At 39.8% G+C, this 26,669-nt stretch overlaps 1 protein-coding gene across 7 annotated transcripts; it reads right to left on the bottom strand.

Annotated features, from left to right (window-relative positions):
- Nucleotides 1–52: 52 nt before the first annotated feature.
- On the bottom strand, nt 53–26,218 carry LOC124637269 (cyclin-dependent kinase 12). 7 transcript variants are annotated; one of them, XM_047173609.1, is made up of 20 exons: nt 25,907–26,218; nt 25,259–25,398; nt 24,586–25,066; nt 24,021–24,083; nt 16,333–16,499; nt 15,401–15,536; nt 14,660–14,785; nt 13,672–13,792; nt 12,756–12,887; nt 12,111–12,380; nt 11,868–11,945; nt 9,843–11,753; nt 8,338–8,455; nt 7,925–8,052; nt 7,312–7,431; nt 6,674–6,901; nt 5,634–5,830; nt 4,962–5,166; nt 4,265–4,533; nt 53–3,073 (listed from the first exon to the last, which is right to left on the bottom strand). In XM_047173609.1, the coding sequence occupies exons 2-20, from the start codon at nt 25,344–25,346 to the stop codon at nt 2,839–2,841; spliced, it is 5,073 nt and encodes a 1,690-aa protein (XP_047029565.1). In that variant the 5' UTR covers nt 25,347–25,398; nt 25,907–26,218; the 3' UTR covers nt 53–2,838. The 7 variants fall into 7 exon arrangements, with proteins under 7 accessions (XP_047029565.1, XP_047029559.1, XP_047029558.1 ...); XM_047173603.1 differs by having other exon boundaries at nt 9,843–11,747; nt 11,862–11,945; nt 24,586–25,398; nt 25,907–26,217; XM_047173602.1 differs by having other exon boundaries at nt 24,586–25,398; nt 25,907–26,217.
- Nucleotides 26,219–26,669: the final 451 nt, after the last annotated feature.

The following is a 26,669-nucleotide window of genomic DNA, read 5'->3' as shown; positions in this document are numbered from 1 at the left end:
TCATTTGTTCTAACGCTGATATTGCTATGAAGGTATCAAATTAAAAAACAAATTTATATTTCATCGTAGGTATAATTATTTTAAAAAACATTAGGTACATTTTTACAATTATTATTATCATAAATGTGATAACAACAATCCAGAGTTACAGTGACAGACAATCGTCCGTTCTATCTACTTCAGTCTTACTGTAAAACGAAACAATCACGGAATAACTAATAAGTTCAATAACTGCGGACCTACCCTGTCAATGCGGATAATTTGATCAGATATAAAATATTCAGCTTCTTGGCAATTCATTGTATACATTATTTCTTAATTTTCTCCATACAATTTCCATCTACGGTTGTGACCTGGACGGCGATCCAAGCATATTCATTGATAAAATAGAACACCCACACAATAACAAAATAAAAACAACTACCCTCCAATTAGCACACCATACAAAATATAAAAAAAACGACGATTATCTCCGAAACTCCGGATTATTTACACGAAAGATATCGAGTCCTTAAAACTAATATAATACAAGGGAACATAGTCTTTCAGCCGATGACTTGCCACAATGATCTTACCGCGTCACAGAAAGCGAAAATTCACAATATCGCAACATATTGTCTACAGACATTAAACATTTAAAACTATAAATATTGGCGTTGTCATATTTATTATATTTCCTATTTATGTACATGTATGTAACCTCACCTGAGGACTAAAACACATTTATAACTTTATAATTATATGAATTCAATTCTACACAATATTCTTTACAGAGGTGCATAAAATTAATGATTGCGTCGTGTGAATTTCCGCCTTCTCGATCGAAACAATATCGTTTAAAAAATGCAGGAGGAAGTTTATTCTATATACATTTCAACTAATTCATGGAAGATACGTTCTTAAAATAATGCAAAACAATAACTATAGACGCTCAGACATATTTACTAGACAATTGTTTAAAAAAATAACGCAGCTCCTAAGTTACAAGTAATTTTTACATCCAATCATATATTTTGTGAACAGACAACATGATATATATTAGGTATTTCTAACTAGATGAAAATCACCATTGTCGGTGTCTGGAACTCATGAATATATACATACACGCTTATATTATATAAATGCCAACTAAGTCAGGTCCAATATTATTGCTATGACTTACTATTCGAATTAAGAGCGATATGAATAAACTTGAAGCATTCAATAAATACAGTTAAAACATTGCTGGTACATTGAGAAATAAGCGAATTCTTCTGGCGAACCTAATCTATATAAAATTGTAGTGAGATCCAATGACACAAGTGATGAAAAACATTTCTCAATCATTGTTTTGAAATCATATTATATGACCAGCACACTTAATTTAAGGACATGCATATCGCCCAAAACAGCGCATACAGGACCCAACAAACACCTAACATTAAAAATATAAAAGAATACAAATCAACCGAGACAAAACAACTCAATTCCGAGTTATACATAATCACAGTCTCCCCAGACGAACATACTGTCTAACATATAACATTATTTTGATAATGATAACATCGGACCTTCATATCAACTTACTGTGTAATTAGGAAAATAATTAATGTAAAATATTGCTCACATATATTGGATTCCAAGCTTCTTTTATTACTTGTCGTTGCATAGACATTAAGATCTTAAAAAAATGCAGTAAAGCATAGTTTTTATTTTTTTACCATTTAGACAAGGGTGATGTTGTAATAGCAAATTGTATGCATTTTTAACATCGTCTTGTAAATTTTGAGAAGTGTGCCAAATTTTGAGTATTGCTAGAGTAACTCTATAATTTCAACATTCAATTTGTAGTGTAAGAGCTTGTCTTGAACACATACAAAATGGCAGTATTTTGGACATTCTATTTTCTTCGTTTATAAGGCGAAGGAGGTTTTACTTCATATTGAAATAGGATGTAACTATTATGCTGTTTTGCATTCATGTTGGCAACACATAGGCTGGTATTTAATTGAATGCTGGCAACTTATTTGAACTTATGAATTGTTCTTAGATTAGGAATCGAAGGATGAATGACAGGAAAGGCATTGTTACAGATAGAACTATGCAAGGGGAGGGCAAGAGGAATACATTGAGATTTAGGCACTTTGTACTCTGCCTGATATGACAACTTCTGCCAGTTGTCAGTTTATTAGGTAAAACGCGGTGTTGCCAACCGTCAAATTATTGCTAAAACCACAAGGACTCTTAACACAAATAAAACAAGTCGTTTCGCTAAAATTAAATTAAACAAAAATGTTCTTATTTGAAATTATCCTAGTTTACATTATTTACAAATATATGCACAGGACGCCTGACATCCGTCCGAGGGTAACTAGCGCTATGCGATACTTTGGTTACTACTATATTATCATACATTTTGGTACGCGTTACGTTAAACGCAATAAGTTAAATTGCTTCACAGGGTTCCGCACCTTTACAATCATCATTAAATTTAAATTCCATATAAGATTAGATTTTATTAAAATACAGAAAGTAAAGTCTATTCAGACTATCCTCTTCAATAGCCGATGTTAGTGCATCGGATCGTGTTGTTAAATTTTGTACTGAATATTCGTAATTGTGCAAGAAGCATAGCATAGTGCTAAAGTTTCTTGAAGAACACAGCCTTCACCTTATGAGCTAATCGTACATGAGATTGAAGCTATCAATAGACTAGGCACAATACCGCACTGCACGGAACCCACACTTCGTCACGAGCACTCCACAGGCAACTAATTATTCTAGATCACAAAGTCAATTGGTCTAATATAAGCACCGTTTCTTTCGTTTGCGAAAGTACCTCTTACAATGTAGTCTGTACTATTTCACTTGGCCGACAGCCTCTTGGGTTGGTTCGGTAGGTTTGAAGCCGCTCTCAGACTTGTAAGGCTCACTTTTATAGTCTTGGTTGTCGTTTTTGGGTTGGTCTTTGTCTTCTGGGTATCCGTAGGGCTTCTTGCCTTGTGTATGGTCCTGTTCTCTCTGTTGTCGGCGACGTTGCTTGGACCACAGCTCGTGGCAGTCTTGCCATGTCGGCAGCTCAGGTGCGGGCATTCTGAAAATATGATTATATTAATGCTGTACCGAGGTAGAGATAAGCATCGACGCATAGCTTGATCTCGTCGAGTTTGTGGCTCCTAGTTTTTGGTTTATACCAAAACCTTTTCTTTTTACCAGAATACAGCACATGATTAAATGCAGCCTTTGATACGAAGGGTATATTTGCAGTACAAGTCAGTCTTCTGTCTATGATATAGTGATTGCATATGAAATCTCTGGTTTCAGCACATGCATGCATGACTGTGTGATTTGGGTTCCAAGATGATTTATTGGATGAAAACGACACCAATATGGTTATGATAGCTCTCATTCACTCCATACTTGTTAGTAAGTCCGTTGACAGCTAGATAATTTAAAAACCTGGATGATTGAACAATATATGTACAAATCAATCAATACTCACGGATTTTGATAATCCCATTTGGTATAACTATAGGGATAAGTTAGTTCATTAGGTATTTACCCTAGGATAAATCCCAGCCTATTACCAGGTATTTCTACTAGATTTGCCCAAAAGAACGAGGAAAATCAAGTATTAGTAAGTAGACTATTTGGTTTTTGTGAGATGAAGTGTGAACTTCGCCATTTATGAACTGGCAAATGGTTCCTTTGAGCAAACCTTTATCAAATTCTCAATCATTCTGAATCTTGGCATGCAAAATCTTCATAGTTTGCATACATCTTCCCATTTTATTTGGATTATAATAGTCATGCACTCAGTTTGATCCATAAGGTGTTGATGACAGGTAAATGATGATGATGATGTCAATCAATGCTTTTTGCATTAAAAAATCGCCATTTTACTCAATGATGTATGACATATGGACAATGTATAAATGATATATGACATGCACAATTACACATATGAGAAATTAATCTATGAAATGAAAAAAATTACTACTGCGATGTAAAGATCATTCGCATATTTGCCTAAATATTGTTTTTCTGTAGCGACATGCAAGTTATACTCTTCGTTTGATAATTTCTCTTCTTCAGTTGCTAGTCTATACCCACTTGTTAATACACACCCGCTGGCTGGACAAGCCTCTTATCATTATACATAGAAGTTTTATTTTAGTACAAATAGAAGTTTTACTTTACTACAGGGATCGAACCTGTGACTTCACCAACTAGCACTATTTGTGTCATTCTGCCACTACCGGCAAGCAAAAGACAAACAACTCACTGGTCTGGCACCACGTTCTTGAGCCAGGGGCTCTTGAGAGCATCGTCGGCGGTGATCCTGCGGTCGGGGTCGAGCTCGAGCATGCGGTCGAGCAGCGTGAGCGCGTGCGGCGGCATGAAGGCGAAGTGCTCGCGCACGCAGCGCTTGTGGAACTTCTTCGGCCGCAGCGTGTGCCACAGGGGGAGGTTCACCACGTTGGGCCACACGCCGGGGACTGGGGTGCCGCAGACGCGGGATATCATTTCTAGCTGCATCATTTCGACGTTGGCCTGGGTTGAGAAAAGTGTAATCAATAATTGATAGTTTTGTCTAATTAATTATAGATTTATAGCTATGGTTGAAAATTTTAATATTTTTGTGACATCTTGCTACTATACTTTTAAGTGAAGTGTGTAAATATTTCTACTTCGTCATATCAATAAGCTAGAGAATTACTTTGCTGAAAAATCTATAATCTCCGAGACAAGCAAAATATCTCCGTGTCATTCTCAATACAACATTGCTGCTTATAACTGAATAGATTGTAGATGAATAGACTTGAAAAGAACGCTTGCAGCACTAAGTCCGCCACTGTACATTGTTATGAAAATAAAGAAATTAACTCACAAGGAATAAAATCTACAAAAAAAATCAGTAGTCTATCTGCCTGTAGTGACTAGTCTATTATACCAAAATACCCCCAACATATTCCCATTACCTGGAACAGCGGGTGCTTCAAGAACAGTTCGCCCAGTATACATCCCATGGACCAGACATCGACGGCAGGCCCGTATCGCTCTTCCCCCAGCAGCAGCTCGGGCGGGCGGTACCACAGCGTGATGACCTTGTTGGTGTAGGGACGAGCGCGGTCCTCTGCTGACCACAGCCGCGCCAGACCGAAGTCGCCGAGTTTTACTTCGCCTCTGGAATTCGGAGAATAGGAATTAATTGATGAAACTGCTGTATTTTAACTCAAAAATGAAACTTATTCTATTCAAAGAAAATTCCGTTTCAATTTACTTAATCATTAGAATTATTATGTAACAGCCAGGATATCCATTGACATATTAAATGTTATGTAATTTTGTCAATCATTCACACTGAAAAAGCTGAACCAACTTAAATAAATTTAGGATGGTAAAGACGTAAGAAGCGACTACCTATATTAACATTATAATATAATATAACATGTTTTTTTTTATTATTTTTGTGCCGTAAAGGCTCCGATACTACTGACCCGATTTCAAACATTCTTTCACTTAAAGGAAACTAGGCTATCCCTCAGAAAAATAGGCTGTTTATCTGGATAAAGGAGGAAGTTCCCCAGGACACTGGTAAGTGCTAGTAAACTATAATAACGTCAAAAAATTAAAACAAAATACAAACTCACTTATTATTCATCAATATATTGCTGCACTTGATGTCTCTATGCAGGAAGTTCTTGCGATGGCAGTAGGCCAGCCCGTCCAGCAGCTGCCGCATGATGCTGGCGTTGTGCGACTCCGTGAAGTCCACCATCTTGGATTCTAGGAGACCCATCAGGTCGTGGTCCATGTACTCAAACACTAGGTAGAAGGAGCCTTTGTCCTGGAATGAAGATATTGAAACATTAAAATAATGACCACGGAAAGTTTGTCTGTTACATTTTCGCGAGAAAATTGCTGAAAAGATTTTGATGAAACTGGGCAGTAATATAACTTATAAATCAGGAAGACTTTAGGCTACTTTTTATCCCGGTGCAGGAGATAGTACGGTCAAACCGTTTTCATGTTATGTCGTGACAACGGAAAGCGGATTTTATTTATATATACAGGGTTACTGGTAAGTAGACCGCATCCTTTCAGGAGGTGATAGTATAGGTCAATACGGACAAATTTGACCCTGGGATACACTGGGCAAAAGTTAACCCGTTTCAAGATAATCGAATTTTAAGATCTTTTCTTTACAAGTCGTCTAGGTACACGTATACATTTTTATTACTAGTTAAAAGTCTCGTTTTTGCGGATTTTTGTGTGTTTTGTGGCTTTTTGGATAGCTAGATAAATGTAGATGTTTTTTAAGTATTCTGCACAAAAAAATTAAGAGTAATATTTTTGAGAAAATATCGACTAAAAAAGTAATTGCTGTTCGCTATAATTTCCTCTGTGATTCGTACAGTTTTATGGTTTGTTATTGTGAAATGATTCATCTTCTATCCAAAAACACACAAAAATCCACAAAAACGAGACTTTTGACTAATAATGAAAATTTATACGTGTACCTAGACGACTGATCTTGAAATTCGATTCTCTTGAAACGGGTTAACTTTTGCCCAGTGTATCCCAGGGTCAAATTTGTCCGTATTGACCTATACTATCACCTCCTGAAAGGATGCGGTCTACTTACCAGTAACCCTGTATACATATAGATAACAAATTTATTTCTTCTCACCTTCCTAAAGTCCAAAGCATCCTGCTTATCAGTGACAATTTCCCTGAGATTAACAATATTCTTATGGTTGAGCTGCCTCAGGATCTTGATCTCCCGGACGGCGGTGATGGGGAATCCTTCCTTCTCGTTCTCGAGCCGGACTTTCTTCAATGCTACGAGTTGTGAAGTGTTCTTGTCGCGGGCTTTGTATACTTGGCCGTATGTGCCTTCGCCGATTTGGGTTATTACCTGGGGAAATAGAAATATGTTGGTTTATCATAGAATCTACAGTAATATTATAAATGCAGAATTATGGATCTATGACCTACCAAATGGATTTTGATGAAACTTAGCAGTAATATAGCTTATACAGAATAACATAAATATTATAGGCTTTTTATCCAGGTGCAGTAAGTAGTTCGCTCAAGAAGAGAGAGAAACCACTGGCAAAAGCGAGTAAAATATATTTTCAAAGGGAAATGCAACTCACCAAAACCAAAAGATGTCTAATTTCCAACTAACATCTTGTTTTTTTTTGCATGACATGTTTTCTCACAATGGATGTTATGGTTTTTGGCTGGCAAATCCACAAAAGAGTATGCCACTTAAGACAGAAAAAAACTATTTATAAAAAGTAGTGAAAGTCAAGTAGTACATACCTGGAAGCCATCAACACACTTCTCTCCCCAGTCCTTAGCGTGATGCGTGGGAGTGGCGACGGGCACCACCTTAGACCCGCGACGCTTCAGTATACGCGGCCGCTTCAGCTTCGAACCGGACTGGAAACGAATACATATTGGTTGAGATAAGACTTTATGCTGCATTTTTATGTATAGATTTTGTTGTGATTGGACAAAGACGTAAAACATAGAAGGCTGTTTTTGCTATGGGCTTTTTTATGCAAAAACCATGGCTTTCTAAAACTAAAGGGCCAGGGTGGCTGTTATCATACAAGATCAGCCCGTTACGCAGGATATATTATAGTGTATAAGCATTTGCTTGGACACAGGTGCACTTACTATACCTTCACTCTCATTCGCCCGATGCGACGGAAATCCAACACCAGCGGAGGGATAAAAGGCGTGTTGAGAGTATATGAAAATAGTAAAAGTTGTGTGTATGTGAAGACAGGCTATCCAACTGTCGTTTTATTGAGACGCAGGACCGACATTAACGTGCTCGATGCACGGGCGTCAATCCGCCAATCATCAACCACCAGACAACAGGTTACTTTGTGAATTTTTAAAAATAAATAATATAAGGAGTGCATACATTATCTCTAGCATGTTTCCTGTTGCTGAAGACATGCGAGTACTGGTCGCGGCGGCAGGCGGGCGGCGGGGTGCCGCCGTCCAGCTCGTCGCCTGACAGCTCCTCCGAGCCGGGAATCACTGTCACGCCTGCAAGTGCGTGTGTAACTTTAGTATATGGGCTGTAGTATTGGGGAATTTGGGAATAAACGAAACAACCGTTTCATGTATCTCCAGTTTTTTTGGCTTTTGGTAGCCATTATTGAATGTGTTGTTAGTGTGCCCCAAAATAACAGGTCTTATCATAAAATATTGTGAAATATAAGATTAATCTTGAAAAAGTTGAGAAATTGTGATGTTATGACCAAAATAACTGATGGATACGTTATTGAAAGCGGCAGTTAGTTAATACACGGTGAATAAAAAAATACTTACCAGGCGGCATGGGTAAGTTCATGATGCCAGTACGTTTAGGCTTGTCAGGCTTCTTCACGGGCGACGGAGACGGAGTGCTCAGCGGACTCTCGTTCGCCAACGTCTTCAAATCCTCCACCTGGAATGTTAAAGGAAAATTATATGAATTTTCTAAGATTTTGGAATAAAATTAACACTAGCGTGTAACCAAAGTAAGTATCCTTGTAATATCTGAAATGAAAATTTTGTGTTCTTCTGAGATAAAAGTTTGCTGTTAGAAATATGTAATTATGGCTCTGTAATACTGCTTCTCCTTCTTATATATTTCTATTTTTGTCTTGTGTTACTTTCTTTATTTATGTATATGTTACCGGCCGAACCCGATTTTAGGACAAACCAGTTTTGCCTAGGCTCAACTAGTTCTTCCTATAGGCGTTAGGATTAACTAGTATAGCCTAGTCCAAACTAATTTGTCCTAAGCCCGATAGGACGGACCAGTTTAGGCTAGGCAAAACTAGTTGATCCTGATATCAATACGCACACTCTAGGATAAACTGGTATGGCCTAGTCTAAACAACATGTTCATGCGGGAATGCTCCGAACGTCCCACGCCGCTCGCTCCCCGTTCGTCATTTGTCGCGTGGTTTTAAACGCATTTAGCGTCTTAGCGTCTAGTTGCTAGCCGTGCATAACGTACACGCCCCGAGCGCCTCGCGCCTAATAACGTATTTAGTTAATTTAAAAAAATACTTACCTATTATTTGTTACTTTGCTACATATATGTAGTATGATTGTTCGTATTATCAATTTATCCATAACGACGAATCATTATAGTTTAATAAAGATGATTATTTTTCTAAACACGGAGTAGTTTATTTAGTTCATCTATTTATTTACACTTTTAGATATGTATATGTTTTGACTAGGCTATACCAGTTTATCCTAGAGTGTGCGTACTTATATCAGGATCAACTAGTTTTGCCTAGCCTAAACTGGTCCGTCCTATCGGGCTTAGGACAAATTAGTTTGGACTAGGCTATACTAGTTAATCCTAACGCCTATAGGAAGAACTAGTTGAGCCTAGGCAAAACTGGTTTGTCCTAAAATCGGTTCGGCCGGTAACATATATATTGTTTATTTGATTTTTGTACGCTATACTACCCGTAATCTACTTTACAGATCGACTCCATCCAAAGGTTGTCTGGAAGAGACCGCTTTTAGTGATAAGACCGCCTCTTGTACATGTCTACTACTTGTTTGTTATGTCCTTCTATGTTTGTTATTAGTGTACAATAAAGAATATTCTATTCTATTATATTATCTATACAATTGCAATAGGTTAAGCCCTGTAATTAGATTTAGTGCATTTGTCATTACACTGACATTTTAAGGTAGGTAATAGCCTATACGTAGTTCTTCAATAGACATTCCCTTTATAAGCGGAGATTTTCTATAACTCCGGACATAAGTTGCCAGAAACTTCTCGCATTTGATTACGCCGTCTTTTCCTATTAGCTATGTGTTACCTGTGTGTTAGGCGGCATGGGCAGCTTGGTGAGGCTCTTGGGCTTGGCGGGCGGCGGCTGGCTGTTCTGGTAGTACACCGCCTCCACCACGCTGGGCTTGTAGCTATGTGTTACCTGTGTGTTAGGCGGCATGGGCAGCTTGGTGAGGCTCTTGGGCTTGGCGGGCGGCGGCTGGCTGTTCTGGTAGTACACCGCCTCCACCACGCTGGGCTTGTAGCTATGTGTTACCTGTGTGTTAGGCGGCATGGGCAGCTTGGTGAGGCTCTTGGGCTTGGCGGGCGGCGGCTGGCTGTTCTGGTAGTACACCGCCTCCACCACGCTGGGCTTGTAGCTATGTGTTACCTGTGTGTTAGGCGGCATGGGCAGCTTGGTGAGGCTCTTGGGCTTGGCGGGCGGCGGCTGGCTGTTCTGGTAGTACACCGCCTCCACCACGCTGGGCTTGTAGCTATGTGTTACCTGTGTGTTAGGCGGCATGGGCAGCTTGGTGAGGCTCTTGGGCTTGGCGGGCGGCGGCTGGCTGTTCTGGTAGTACACCGCCTCCACCACGCTGGGCTTGTAGCTATGTGTTACCTGTGTGTTAGGCGGCATGGGCAGCTTGGTGAGGCTCTTGGGCTTGGCGGGCGGCGGCTGGCTGTTCTGGTAGTACACCGCCTCCACCACGCTGGGCTTGTAGCTATGTGTTACCTGTGTGTTAGGCGGCATGGGCAGCTTGGTGAGGCTCTTGGGCTTGGCGGGCGGCGGCTGGCTGTTCTGGTAGTACACCGCCTCCACCACGCTGGGCTTGTAGCTATGTGTTACCTGTGTGTTAGGCGGCATGGGCAGCTTGGTGAGGCTCTTGGGCTTGGCGGGCGGCGGCTGGCTGTTCTGGTAGTACACCGCCTCCACCACGCTGGGCTTGTAGCTATGTGTTACCTGTGTGTTAGGCGGCATGGGCAGCTTGGTGAGGCTCTTGGGCTTGGCGGGCGGCGGCTGGCTGTTCTGGTAGTACACCGCCTCCACCACGCTGGGCTTGTAGCTATGTGTTACCTGTGTGTTAGGCGGCATGGGCAGCTTGGTGAGGCTCTTGGGCTTGGCGGGCGGCGGCTGGCTGTTCTGGTAGTACACCGCCTCCACCACGCTGGGCTTGTAGCTATGTGTTACCTGTGTGTTAGGCGGCATGGGCAGCTTGGTGAGGCTCTTGGGCTTGGCGGGCGGCGGCTGGCTGTTCTGGTAGTACACCGCCTCCACCACGCTGGGCTTGTAGCTATGTGTTACCTGTGTGTTAGGCGGCATGGGCAGCTTGGTGAGGCTCTTGGGCTTGGCGGGCGGCGGCTGGCTGTTCTGGTAGTACACCGCCTCCACCACGCTGGGCTTGTAGCTATGTGTTACCTGTGTGTTAGGCGGCATGGGCAGCTTGGTGAGGCTCTTGGGCTTGGCGGGCGGCGGCTGGCTGTTCTGGTAGTACACCGCCTCCACCACGCTGGGCTTGTAGCTATGTGTTACCTGTGTGTTAGGCGGCATGGGCAGCTTGGTGAGGCTCTTGGGCTTGGCGGGCGGCGGCTGGCTGTTCTGGTAGTACACCGCCTCCACCACGCTGGGCTTGTAGCTATGTGTTACCTGTGTGTTAGGCGGCATGGGCAGCTTGGTGAGGCTCTTGGGCTTGGCGGGCGGCGGCTGGCTGTTCTGGTAGTACACCGCCTCCACCACGCTGGGCTTGTAGCTATGTGTTACCTGTGTGTTAGGCGGCATGGGCAGCTTGGTGAGGCTCTTGGGCTTGGCGGGCGGCGGCTGGCTGTTCTGGTAGTACACCGCCTCCACCACGCTGGGCTTGTAGCTATGTGTTACCTGTGTGTTAGGCGGCATGGGCAGCTTGGTGAGGCTCTTGGGCTTGGCGGGCGGCGGCTGGCTGTTCTGGTAGTACACCGCCTCCACCACGCTGGGCTTGTAGCTATGTGTTACCTGTGTGTTAGGCGGCATGGGCAGCTTGGTGAGGCTCTTGGGCTTGGCGGGCGGCGGCTGGCTGTTCTGGTAGTACACCGCCTCCACCACGCTGGGCTTGGGCGGCGCCGCGGCTGCCGGGGACCGGGGTAAAGCTGGCGCTGGTGGCGGCGGGGTTAGCGGCTTCTGTTGGGGTAGAAAAAAAAAAACCTGATATTAGACGTACAGAGCGAAGATTTTGTAGTAGGGTCCTGTTTTATCCTTACGAGTATGGAACCCTAAAAATATTGTAGAACTCCAAAACATGGTACATAACTTCCAAATTCAAATAAAGATAAAAGTAAACCTCACCTCCACAGGAGCCGGATTAGGCGGCAAGGGCGCCGCATCACCATTAGTCTCCGACACCGGCGGGGGCTGAGGTGGCTGGGGTGGCTGCGGGGGCTGCGGGGGCTGCGGTGGCTGCGGTGGCTGGGGTGGCTCGGGCAGCTTGGGGGGCTCCTTGAGCTCGAAGGCGGAGAAGTCGGGCGGCGGCTGCAGCGGGGCGCTGTCGGAGCTCGGCATCGGAATGTCTACTATGTCGCCCGCTTCACGAGATGCCTCGCCGTTCTCTTTAGATTGCTGGAAAATGAATTATGGTTATTCACTTTTCTTATACAAAAAATGAGTACCGTTACGATAAATGTATTATTTATAACATTTTATGTAGTTGTAAATTCAATTAAAAAGGCTTCATAACTGATGTGAAGACGAAATAAATACAGGATTTCTACTACAGTTTTTATTCAAATAACTTTGCCGCTCTTAAGTTTGTCAGTTGACGCCTCCCGTATGGGCAATACCCAACAAACCTAACACAGACAATTGCTACACTATTTATTCACAAAGGGTTTTGTTTGTCTATCTTATGTAATTTTTATTGTTCAAAATTGTTCTGTTTTACAGCCGCCAATTTTTAATTTAAATAATTATTGAGTGTAATGCAATGTAACATACCTGTGTGGAGCTATCGCAAGTCATATTGGAGAGCTCGTCAATAGTGAGTATTTCCGGGTTGTTGATGGACGTCGTGTTGGACAGCGCTCCCTGAGACTCTTCCTCTTTCTGGTTCAAGATCTCTTGTAGTTTCTGCAAGTTTAAAAAAATATTAGTGGTGAAGTTTTACAAAATAACATAACATTTGAAACGAGCGTGAATTCGCTTGGGCAACCAATAACGGCGAGAGATACACAGATAATAATTAAATCGCTCTGCATCTATTCATAAACTATATACTAAAATAATATAGAGAAAACATAAATTTCTTCAGTTGTTTGTACCCCCCAAAAGGTTCTGAAACTACTGACACTGAATTGAAAAAAATCTTCCACTATCAGGAAGCTAAACTATCACACATAACTATAACTACAACACTATAACACATTTTTGTGGGTGTGGGCTGTTCTCAAGGGACGTGACTGAAACCGCTTGATACGATATATTTATCCTAACTAATATTATAAATGTGAAAGTAACTCTGTCTGTCTGTCTTTTCTTCACGCCTAAACTACTGAACCGATTTGTGTGAAATTTGGTACAGACATAGTTTGGAACTTGAGAAAGGACATAGGATAGTTTTTATTAAAAAAAATATATAAAAATAAAAAATAAAATTTATTCCGGACATATAGCGCCATCTATTGGTCAAACCAAAAATATGCCGGAAGTCACTATATCATGCGAACGAAGTCGCGGGCAAAAGCTAGTCCTAAAATAAAGAAAGGTAACATTTTTTTGTTGTTTTTACCCTAAGGGCTCCGAAACTACTGAACGGATTTGAAAAATCCTTAAAACTTTCTGTCTAACTTTGATTTCACCTTTGGGGACCAGAATGCTGAAAACCCTGTAATATTATAATGATGGTATTAGTTACCTTAGCTCTCTTATGCTTGTCCTTGACTAGCTCAGCGAACAGACTAGTGTCGCTAATCTTCTCCTTGAAGTCGATCTTGCGTTGTAGCACGGTCGGCGGGCTCGGAGACTCATGCTTGATGCTAATTAGAAATATTTAACTGTTATTAGTATTATTGCTGAGAAATAAGTTTCGCTGTCAAAGTCGTGAAGTATATGAAATGGTGATGAGTGCGTGTGATTGAAACATGGAGGAAACTAGATATTATAGATAGCCCAGACTTTTTGCTACATTGGCGTGAAAATTCGTAGTTTTGAAAGGTTCAACTTTACATGCAGAATCATTGAGTTGTATTTACCAATGCCGATGTCTCCCGAGATTGATTGAAATAAAAAACATTGATTCATTGGTTTTCTTTAAAATTATGATAATGTTTTATTCTGCAGAACCCTGAATAAATGCTGTATATGTATGAACAATAGTATTTTATTTGGTTTGAAGATCAGATAGTTGCATGAAGCAGATGCTAGCTCTATTCAAAAATTTCAATCCTATATTCCAATACTTGTTATCACTATTGGAGCTCCTCAGTATGATGAACATGAAAATGATGGTATTTACCGATGGTGATAATGATTTCCATGTCTGATTGAAATGAAAAATGGTATTCTATTTTATAATCAAAAACAGATTGAATGAAATGATTTGAATCACTGAATGAAGGCAGCATGATGATGACAGACTGATATGTCTGTATACTGAGTACTTATTACAAAGGAGATTTATTTAGTCTCAGAACCAGTACTCATAGAAATGGTAATAATCCTTACGTAGAAATTGAGTTTGTCAGCTACGCCTACACGGCATAACAGCTAAACCGATTAAGATGACATTGGGCACTGAAATAGCCTGTCAACCCTTTGCATCCATGTGGACTCTTCACCACATCATCTATAATCTCCTGGAAAATAGTGTGAGATCGCGGAAAATAGCTAGTTTAAAAACTTACCGGTGCCGTTCCCTGGGCGAGGCGTCCCGATGTTTGGCGCGGTGCCGCGGCGGCGACTGCGTGGAGCCGCGCCGCCGGCTGCGCGAGCCCGAGCGGCGCCGCTTCAGCGAACTGCGACTATGCGACCTGTTTATACAAGATAACTAAGTATGGGTGTATCTATATGAGTCAATCGCCAGCATTTACACGGTCTTCCTTTAATTAACATAGGGTGAATTTTTGAGAAAGGCCTTAATTTGCTCTGTCATACAGACAGAGATATGTTTTTTTTGTATTCAATCTCAAGGATTCACTTTATAATACTGTCTCGCCAGCGTAATACTAACCTGCACATTTAGAGATCGTGAACCCTTACCTTAGTAGATAAGATCTGACAATTGCCAGATATGGATGTAAATGTTTTCTTTTTCTACTTCTCAGTATCGTAAAAAAGTTTTTCTTATGTCGTAGTTTTTTAAAGGAAAAAACGAAGCATAATTACTGGTATTTTTTTGCCCTTTCCTTAACTCCCGGCTGTCTTTACGGGTAGTCGTAGAAGCCAGAATATCTGACAATCAGTCTTACCGAGGGGTATCTGGTTGCCCGGGTAATTGGGTCAAATAGTCAATCGCTCCAAGTAAAACACGGGTTCTCAGCAATGTCCCGTTAGGAAATCCCAAAAAGGCTAGGTAGAGATGATGAATTATTGTAATTCCTACCCAATATTCTTATTGTAAAGTACAATTATATTAGTGTACTGACCGATGCGTGGGCTTGAACTCCCTGTCGCGATGCCTATCCCGGGAGCGCGAGCGGCGGCGGTGGTGCGGGCTGCGGCGCCGGTGCGGCCGCCGCGGGCTGTACTCGCGGCCCCGGGACACCTCGTGCACGGGTGAATCTGAGGGACAAGTGTATATTTACTTATCTATACTGTTGTATAAAAATCACTATGGAGAGTTGGCCTCAGCGGGAGCCGGAGCGTACCTGTGCTCAGAAGTTACTTGCGAGACAGAATTATGGCGCAAAATGTTCGGAAATTTTGCGAGCCGCCATTGAACTTGGCGCAAATTATCCCCGAGTATAACCATCTTTATGTACGTACGTACTAGGTAATCAGCGACCAACTACATGAGCACAACTACTCTCTTAGTATTACTATAGGTACTATTACTATTTGTGCTTATAGTAAAATTGTACATAGCTTGTGCATTACTATTGCTACATCTACTGCTGAATGATACTACAATGTAACGTAATGAATATGAGAGAGTGCTGTACCTGTGGACTTTAACTAAAATAACATTTGACACAATTATACCTGTACATTGTACAAGGGTCAAATATCCCCTGATTCAACTACCACCTGGTTCAACCGTCCCCTGTTTCAACCATCCCCTAGTTCAACTTTGCCCAGTTACAACCAGCCCCCGTTTGAACCGTCCATAAGCACAGCACAGAATACTAAACAATGACAAAGAAAGTACATCGCATGTTACCGGACACCATTATGGGCGACTGCACGCGATGCTGATCGTGCCAGTAGTCACGTCTGCCGCGCTCATAGTCTATCTCCTGTTCCAACTATCCCCTGTTTCAACCATCCCCTGATTCAACTATCCCCAGTTACAACCATCCCCCGTTTGAATCGTCCACAGGCCCAGCACAGAATACTAAACAATGAGCAAAGAAAGTACATCGCATGTTACCGGACACCATGATGGGCGACTGCACGCGATGCTGGTCGTGCCAGTAGTCGCGTCTGCCGCGCTCATAGTCCTGCTCCGTGTCCGAGTCTATGGTCACCGTGTCGTGGTATGGCGGCGCTGATGGCGTGTGGGGCGTTGTTGATTTCTGTCGTCTCCTGTGGGAATGAAAATTGGTTAGTTGGCTTTTATGTTTTGCTATGCGGTCGTCTTTCGTACGGCTATTAAGTTTTATTTAAAAAATAACAAGAAAATCCAATATTTTGGTCAGTTTTTGAGCTAGTTTGGTGTAGTAGATGTTATATGTACATGGTTTAAGACTGTTTATAGGTCAAACGATTTTGACGAAATACAAATTATTTGAAGCAAAAATTATGTCCATAAGTTTTGGAATTAAGTGCGGCTGAAGTTGTATTTATAGGGAATTCAATATCAAAGAGTTAGCTAATACAAAAAACTCATCATGCTTTATTGAAGAATTTATAGTAAAATGACTATGTCACTTGTAGAGAGACAAGACAGGCTGTATTTCATCTCTCAATCATACAGTTTATGATGTTTATTCCTGTCCAAAAATAATGATGTTTATTCTTGTCCAAAAATAATCCTACCTACAACTTTCGATAGCAATACTATTTCGGTGTTATCTATACATATAATAAATCTGTAAAAAAACTGTGTCTGTACATTGAATATATTAAAAAAATAATAATTGGGTGGGGTTTAGAAACAGTAATGGAGCACAAATCCAAAAAAAAAATTCTGTCTGTATGTCTGTATGTCTGTATGTCTGTTTGTTTGTACACGCTAATCTTCCGAACTACTGAACGGATTTCAATGATTTTTTCTTTGTTGTGTCAGTATTAAGCCTGGCCAACATATAGGCTATAATTTATCTTCGAAACTTGAAGACCTGATGCAGAACACCAACAGACCAACAAAACTATAAGAGATACAAAAATGGTGCCATGGCAAAAATTGTTTCATGTGATGAGCATTTTCAGCTGAGATAATAAATTTGAAGATCTGGAACACCTGATGTGGAACCCCAAGGGCCCAGCTTCTATGTACCATATACAGGTATGCCGTTTTAGCAAAAGTTGTTCAATTTGATAAGCACTTTCTATTGACTTATACAAATTGAAGATCTAAAACACCTGATGTGGAACTCCAGGGGCCCAGCTAGACTATAGCATATAGAGGTATGACGTTTTAGCAAAAGTTGTTCAATCTGATAAGCACTCTCTGTTGACTTACAAAAATTGAATATGTAAAACACCTGATGTGGAAACCCAGGAGCCCAGCTAGACTATAGCTTATAAAGATATGACGTTTTAGCAAAAGCGGTTCAATCTGATAAGCACTCTCTATTTTGACGTATAAACATCGAAGATCTGGAACACCTGATGTGGAACTTCAAGAGCAATACTACACTTGAAATGTATAGAAATGAATGTTATGAAATAGGTATGGTGAATAAAAAAAAAGTACTTAGTCCGTCTTTTAGATAACCCTAAAAAAATGGACACGTATTTTTTCTTTTCTCCTTCTCACAAACCAATAATAACGAAGATATAACACGCTTGAATTTTGTGTTAAGTCACTGCTTAGTACAAATTTTACATACTTAGACGTGGCGTCACGAGCCCCCACTCTCCGAATTTTTTGCGTTATATATATCTCATTATTATTTTGTATGTCTCTTCCAGACCTCGGGACTACAGATTTCCGAATTTTTGGGAGGCAAACGTGAGGCCAAAGCCAACACGCTGAAGCCCTTTTGAGACAACTTTAATGAAATGGTGACACAAAACTGACAATTATCACTTTATACACTATAGAAATGAACCCAAGGACAATCCCCGGTGAACGTCGTTAAAAAAAAGATAATCTGTGCTGTACCATTGCTAACTGTGGATGAATACTACTTGGGCTATTGTGATGGGATGCTAATGGACTAGGAATGGGGAAACTACGGGAACTATGGCACCTGCCGATGACAATGTATTAGATACATGTAAAAATGGCAGGTGGAGACTCGCCAGCTCACTTACTGAGCCCCCGGGAATCTGTAACTGAAGAGCAACAAAAGGGCAACAAGGAATGAGCGGCTGAAGTGTGAGGATACCTCGGCGGATTTTAAACGCAGATTACGCGCTCCCTGTGGGTCACTTACCACGAGGCACCTATCCTCCGAGCAGGGCTACTAACCCTACTCAAGCGACTCCATTCTGGATGGTCAAGCCAAGCCAGAGGCGTGAGACCTACCCCCGTCATGGTTTACTCCGACCGGCCGGAGATGGGGGACAGTATACTCTCCCTGGAGAACTCAGTATATATGCCCCGCGGGGTCGCTACTCCCCGTCATCAGCCTCAGATGTCCTGCGATGCTTATATCTCATTATTATTGTCGTTATTATCTCAAGAGCCTTTGTCCCAATTATGTTAGGGTCGACTTCCAGTCACGATGCAACTGAGTACCAGTGTTTTAAAAGGAGCGACTGCCTATTTGACCTCCAAAACCCGGTTAACCGCTCAACCCAACACCCCTCAGTAAAACTGGTCAGACTTACTGGCTTCTGACTACCCATAACGACTGCCAAGAATGTTCAATGACAGCCGGAACCTACAGTTTAACATCCCCTCCAAATAACGGTCATTGGTATCCAAAATATACGTAAAAAGTACATACGAACTTAGAAAAGTTGCATTGGCAGGTACTTGCCAGACCTGGAATCAAAGACGCACGCTCATACTTGAGAGATTGGTTCTCTACCCACTAAACCACCACGACTTCCACTAAGTCACCACGACTTTGTCATCTCAGTAACATTTAATGTTTTTTTACGTAATAATACGTGTAATATTTTTGCCACACATAACTTAAATGCGGACTAATAAGAATCACTACTTTTATCCCTATGGTCACGTCCATTGCGGTTCAGTTCTCAGCGTTTTGTTTAGTCTGCTGTGCTTTTACCGTTAAAGTACAAAAATTATATGGAACATTTCTAATGGCTATGCGTATTCCGTTGTTTTCAAGTCAATTTTTCAAGTTCAAGTGATTTTGCTGACCCCGTAGTCGCTGGCATAAGGGACAGGATCCGCGTACGAAGTCGCGGGCAGAAGCTAGTCAAAAATATTTAGCGGAATGTACAAAACAGTAAGTATAACTTGAATTTCATACATATTTGTTACGAAGTAAAAGTCTATTTTGACCGCCAAATAGAGACATTTAAATACTAATTACGTATATTAAATTCATAAAAATGTACGTTTATATTTAATGAAATACTTAATGAATGTTTCAGGTGCGCTTATTTTGCATGAAAACCGGTTTTATTTTTGACGGTCATTGTTGTTCTTGAGCCTGTACAACTTTTTAAATTCTTGCTTTACTGACTGTTGCCACCTGTGCCATATGCAAAAATTGTAATTTACATAATTATGATATTTGATATTATCGGATATTTTTTACTTGCATAGTTTCAGTCCGTCAACAGCATGGTAACAATCAATCACAACGAGACATTTTATGGTTTACCGACGATTCAACATTATTTATGCAACCGGCCTTTTTACGATTTATTTGCAACTTTTCCCGTCGTTATCCTAAGAATGAAGTAATACCTAATATAAAAACTGCATCCAAATCTATCAATTTAAGAGCTACGGTGAAACAGACACACAAAGGAGTCATACTTAAAAAAGATGTTCAAAATACACGGAGGAACTCGTCATGACAAAATGGTCACCCATCCACGGACCGACCGCGCAAAGCCACGCACTTAATAGACGATAGAGATTTTTGCGTCGGGGGTTACATAAACAGATATATTGGGTAGATATGATGAAAACATAACATCCTAAGTAAATACTCGTCAAAGAGCAGTGGAGATGTAATAGAGTATCCCACGCGAATCTCAAGCCAATTAACAGACTTGTCTCGTTATAAATTGGAAGTAGGTAACATCTGTTGGCTATTTGTATGTTAAAATATGCTAAGTTTTCATCCTTAATACCTTTACCTAGTTATTGGATAAACGGCAAGTTTGAGAGGAAGCATTAGATAGACGAACTCAAAGAAACAATCGACATAAGTTGTGAATTAATGCTTAAATTTCACCACCACCTTAAGGCAGACTGGTAGATAATTCCTAAGGCATTAAGTCCGCCGTTGTACATTGTGCAAAAATTATAAATACACACTCCTATATGGTAGCCTTTGCAATGACTTTCCTTGCCCTAAGAGAAAATAATACAACAAACTATTGTTGCCAGGAAAAACGTGACTTAACTAGAAACAAGCCAAAAGCAACAAAGTTGCCCAAGTTCATCAAGTTAACTTAAGCTGAATTGTGTCTGAAAGCAGAAACCGGTCCTGTTACGAAATGATATGAATGTAAAAGAGAAGTATGAAATAATAATTAATTATAAGGGTGAATTTAATCAGCTTTATGCAGAGTCTATACTCTCTGAAAATGATTACTGGTTTCTATAAACCATTCGTCGTTTATTTTGCTATATTTTTTTTTTTATATGAAAAATTGTCTCAAGTTCCTCTCTACTTCGGAATCTTGACCTACCACAATTTGGACCGCGCACAACTTTACAGAATATAAACAGTAGAATATCTGTATATAAATACAGGACAACATTTTTTTAAAGAATCTTAAAAGATTCTAATGTATTGATGATAACCGAAACACGAAGGTTAGTGAGAATACGCGTAAGTACCGCGCGTGTGAAAGCTATCTCACGCGTGCGTCGTTAAATATTCCTTATGCTAATTAACTAACTGGATGACTACAATACTGCAGTGGTATAGAAACAATAACTGACCAGTTTTAAATGGAACCATATAATGTTGTTAGTATATAATGTTAATACTTTATCTGGGCGTTCATATTTATTTATCAAACCAGGATAATTCTGAACGCCAATAAAAAGGAGAAATGATAGTTTTTGTGAATTCTTTCCCTAAATGATGTGTAGAACTGTACAACTTCATATTTATATTTGACCGATATCTATCGAAGGGTGAGTTGCAGGCCGGTTATTGTTATCGTCCTAGTTACTACGTTTTTTTATTCATATTGCATGGTCAAATTGCACCGTAAGACGGGTTAAGCCCTTACTAGGCCGTGTAATTCAAAACTTATGCATTTACATAGAGGCACATTAAATTCGTAAGAGCAATCCAATAGTCAACTGTGGGTGCGAATCTGATTAACCGCCAGAATAACTGGTAAATGCAAATTCATAGTAGCAAGCAATTACACATTAGGCCGATCACAAACGTCTGTAAAAAGATAAAATACCGGTCAAGTGCGAGTCGGACTCGCGCACGTGGTTTTCGGAATCACGTTTGTTATATGGAAAAAATCCCCCTAAAATCGGCCACAATAATACATCATCTGAGTAAGGTTCGCGAGATAGAATATATAATTTCCTGGTGACAAACTAGACACACAGACGGTCAGCGAAGTTTTTTTGATAAGATCCCGTTTTCCACTTTGGGTACGGATCCCTAAAAACATAGTGTGCATTGGTCCCAAAAAACGTGTGTAAAAAGGTAAATAGCGGATGCAAAACTGACCCTGCCGACTGTCACACTAGGCACGTACAATACGAAAATTCATGACTATGTTATCCGGCCTTGAATTAAAACATTTATGTGCAAGGATCGGGTGGCAGGTTAATGTTCTGAAATAATGCGTTTTTGTTACGATTACTGCGGTTTCGTGAGAATCATTTCACGTTTCGTTAGTTATAAATTTTTGTAAGTCTCGGTTACCGGAACTTATTTTTTTAGTTTTATATTATATGTAACAACTACTACTTACGCCTACGTCCCGAGATAACTGCTTCCCGTAGTGACAAAAGCTGTGTAGGTGTAGGTATCCATGTCCTTCTCCCGTGTCTAAGCTACCTCCCCGCTAATTTCAGCTTAAGCGTGACCAAGAGATATAGGGATTCATTTTACATATAGTATGCCAATTATACGTTTACTATAACATTGCCAAAAAAGTAAAAAGGTGCAAAGATATGACATAGTGAATGTGCAGTAAAAAGTATTTAATTTAAACAACAAAACTTTGTTTTGATACGATGGATTTGATTACCCAATTAAAGATATTTGTGCCTGATATTTTTTATCAATTTCTTGGAATAAAATATTCATTTCCTATATCAGGTTAAAATATTAAACTAATAAGATATTGGCCATAGGCTACCTATATTTTATCCCGATATGGCCAATAGTTTCCAAGAGTCACAAGTGAAACCACGAGAAAACGACTAGTTAGTTCCCTATTAAACCAGCTAACTAAAATTCTAACGCATAACATCTCCCTTTACAATCATAACAACACAATATCTATGTATGATAGAACATTAACCGTCTTACCACAAAAACTTTTAAACGTCAGTTTATGCCTTGTCTAAAAAAATTACAAATTATGACGTTGACATATGGTTCATTTTGCAGCCAAAATTTTATTAGACAAGTGTAAAACAGGGTTTAAAGTTTTTGTAGTAAGGCCCTATATATGTATGTAAGTTACCAAACGCTCAAGTAGCATATTAGTCTCAATTGTCCATATCCGGACGACTCAACTAACGCAACTTGATAAGAAAACGATAAACGCTGTTTACTTTCACTCAGATGATTAAATAATAAAAATCGTCTGATAGATAATATATATACAAAAGCATTTTTCGTATTAACAAAACCTCACAATTAATGACAATCATTAATAAAGGCAAGTCTATAAGTATGTATGTTTGTTATAGTTCGGCCATTCAGAGAATGCGTTCCTGACACGTCGCGATTGAACTGACGACGTAACTTTGCAATGGCGTTGCAGTTACGATAAAAATATTTTTGCTGGTTGTTTACCGTTTTAACAATTGAGGAGCATTAAAACAACATTATTATATCAATAATCAATGAATGTAGTTACGTCGTCAGTTCAATCGCGACGTGTCAGGAACGCATTCTCTGAATGGCCGAACTATAGTTTATCACATGCAAACAACTGAATAGATTTTCATGAAACTAGGATAGAAAAATAAAACCCTTCTTGTCAGTCAGGCAAAAAAAATGCAATATTAAACATTGTATACTCTAAGGAAACTATACCTTCAGGAAACAGTTTACAGATGTAATAAAATTGAAAATTGGTTAATAGAGAATTCTAATATTCAATCAAGGGGTTGGGGTAGCATGCAGTGGTAAATATATAAAGGGTGCATATTAAACCTATTTTACAAGAAATATGTACCTACTACATTTTTCTATCAGATAAGAAAATATTCCTACAGAAAGGAGTTTACTTGGAAAAATATCTATAAAAATAAAATAGGAAGTAAAATTATGCAATAATCACTTTGGTTAATTTGGAAATGCGGGCACAATTAAGTTTCCAGGAACAAAACAAAAGAAATCCAGTAAAATTACTGTGAAGAAGTAAAAAATTAAATTGTAAAAAAACAAAAACGACTCAAAACTTCGCGATCATACGTTACTAAGCATCATTTCCGATTAGAACAACACAAAACTAACATTTGGTCCGTCATTGAATAAAGCTAAGAGATATTAAGTTATCTATCTAATAAAACACACATATTTATCTACAACAACACATAGGCACATGCTCAATAAAATGGTCACTCACAAATCGCAATTATTCTGTATAATATAGGGTGCCATATGATGAATCGGCGGCATCCAGGATGGGCTAGAAACCATGGTAACGAACACCCCTCAGTTAATTCAAGGATATGGAAAACAAACTAATAGCCGACCCCAATATTTTATCTATACTTTGATGGGCATACTAGGGATAGAATTCTGACATTAGACCCGTATAAGTCATAATCAAATTCCTATCTCTAGTAAGCATAGAAAAGATAGTTAGAATATTGGGAACAGCCACAATAGAGGCCACTTTGTATTATTAACAAATTGTATTTTAGATGGATTAGTTCTAAATAGAGTGTTCCAGAATTTAGAACATAAGTCACCCTATTAGTCATGGAAATTGCTTGAATGATTAAAGTAGGCACAATATTCAGAAAGGAAAACTGTGAGAATCTTTTCCCGGAAAACATGTCTACTGGCATCTAACCCAACATTTTGTTCATGATAGTGTTGATGAACGGCAACAAATATGTAATGGTGTTGCAATACTTTTACAGACCCACAATAAGTTATTAGAGAAATGGAAAATAAAAACTCACCTGATAGGTGGTGATCTCTCCCGGTGTGGAGAATAAGGTATCTGGTTGTGATGCAGCGATGCCTCCCGGACGAACGGCCGGTGGCGCGGCGACTCGAGGCGCATCAGAGGCGTCGTCGACGGCGACATCGGCGAACATGATCCATTCCGTAATGGAGACGATGCCTTCTCCCACTCACTCACAGGCACCTGCTGGTATCTCTGAGGACTAGCCGCCCTCAATGGAAGCTCTTCAGGCACATTATCATCTGGAGACACACTCTCCAAACTCGCTGATCGTGACCTATTCTTTGACTTCTTCTTCTTCTTTTTCTTATCTTTTTTCCGCTTCTCTTTCTTCTTCTTAAATCTACCATGGTCATCAAACTCTGCATCCCCATCATCATACTCTGAGCGTCTCTTCCTCGGCACAGAAGCATCCCTCAAAGCATACTCCTCAGCAGCCCGGCGACTCGTAGTTGTAACTGATATTGTCTTGTTATCTACAAATGTACGTATGGAATGGGACTTCCTCGTCCTGTCAAGGTCATCAGCGATATGCCTGCTGATAGAGCTTGCTTCACTGTCAATCTCACCAGCCTCCGGGGCTGATAATGCCTCAGAACTGACATCGGAATACTCCACAAGAGGTTTGTTAGAATTAACTGTAGCATAAGATTGTTCATGAGAACTACCTGAATGTGACTTGTGCTTCTTGTGAGCACGTTTCTTATGCTTCTCCTTGTGGTGTTTGGTATGCTTCTTGTCGTAGCCTCGGTCCATGGTCGACTGGGGCGGCGCCCCCGCCCTGTGTCGACACTTCACATCACTTCAACTGAAACATCACAAACTTTTATTGAGTAAATTTATTACAACTTCAGAAATTATTTACTGAAAGCTTGATGAGAAATGATAAGCACTAAGCTGTGCAAAGTTCTTTCTATCACACAAAAATAACAGAAAAAATAATTAAATGAATGGTTAGTACATACCTACAAAACTGCACAAAGTTGATGTAAATAAAAATAAATGATCGGTGATTGTCATTTTGTCAAGCAGTAAAAATAATGGTTGACTGTACCCGCATAAAAATCTAAGCACGTAGACAAAAAATATGAAGGTACACAACAAAAAATCCGAAGGTCCTAAATCAAAATAGATAACACTTTAGTCACTAGTATACTACAAAACAATGGGTTAATGAGAATATCAATTAAAAAGTATCAAATTCTAAAAATAAAATAGTCGTAAGCACTGGCGATTTTTGATAATTCCAAAAAATAACAAACAAATCACGGCACTGCACAAGCACATGCAACAAGAATGTAAAATAAAGGACTTACCTGAGTAATAAACGGACGTGCGTCCGTCACACGCACGACAAATAGTTTTGCAATTTAATACGAATTGTGTAAGCTAAGGTATTAGTTTCTTGTATTTTTTTACAGTTTCAGCAGGCTTTCTGCCTGTAATATATAGTTATCTTAGTTCTTTACTCTTTAAATAATCTTATTTCGCTAGTCATGATCATGAAGAGCGCATAATTCATGTAATTACATCGGATTTATATTAGGACCAAGAACGTCGATTTTAGTCAGCCATTTGCTTTTTTCATTCATTTTCTTTCATCATCGTTTAGTGTTGTGTATTTGAATCACGCTATTATGTTGGCACTGAATCGGAATTGGCGTGTTCACCTAATTTACTCGTTTAACGTATCGATACTTTCGTCAATATTTTTTGCTTTAACAAGTATCTCTAGCAAAATATGACAAAACGATTTATAATACTATTAATTTATTCACAAGAATATCTGTTCAAAATACTAACTAATGAAAATGGTTTAATAGTTACCTACAGTTGGTTGAGAATATAATACAATTATTTACCTCTTGATACAAGCAGTTTTAATGAACTTGTATTTTATTAAACAGTTATTTACTCGTAACTTCATTAAAGATTTTAAAATATTGATTTTTAAAAATCTTCCGTCTTTAAAATAGTCCTGCTATTTTTAAAATGTTTGACAACCCATAATGATTTGAAGGAAGTAAAACGGTTTTCCATCAGCTGAGAAAGCCTTCAAGCATTTAAATTAAATCCTTA

Source organism: Helicoverpa zea, chromosome 16, assembly GCF_022581195.2.
Source record: "Helicoverpa zea isolate HzStark_Cry1AcR chromosome 16, ilHelZeax1.1, whole genome shotgun sequence".
NCBI lineage: Eukaryota > Metazoa > Arthropoda > Insecta > Lepidoptera > Noctuidae > Helicoverpa > Helicoverpa zea.
Note: the sequence above shows the minus strand (reverse complement) of the source record. Positions and strands in the feature narration are given on the sequence as shown.

Coding starts and splice junctions, on each gene's coding strand:
- LOC124637269 (XM_047173603.1), bottom strand. CDS start 25,346: ATGGACCGAGGCTACGACAAGAAGCATACCAAACACCACAAGGAGAAG. Junction 8,456..9,842: donor CCATGCCGCCTAACACACAG/GTAACACATAGC, acceptor TTAACATTCCAG/GTGGAGGATTTGAAGACGTT. Junction 5,167..5,633: donor AATATATTGATGAATAATAA/GTGAGTTTGTAT, acceptor TCCGAATTCCAG/AGGCGAAGTAAAACTCGGCG.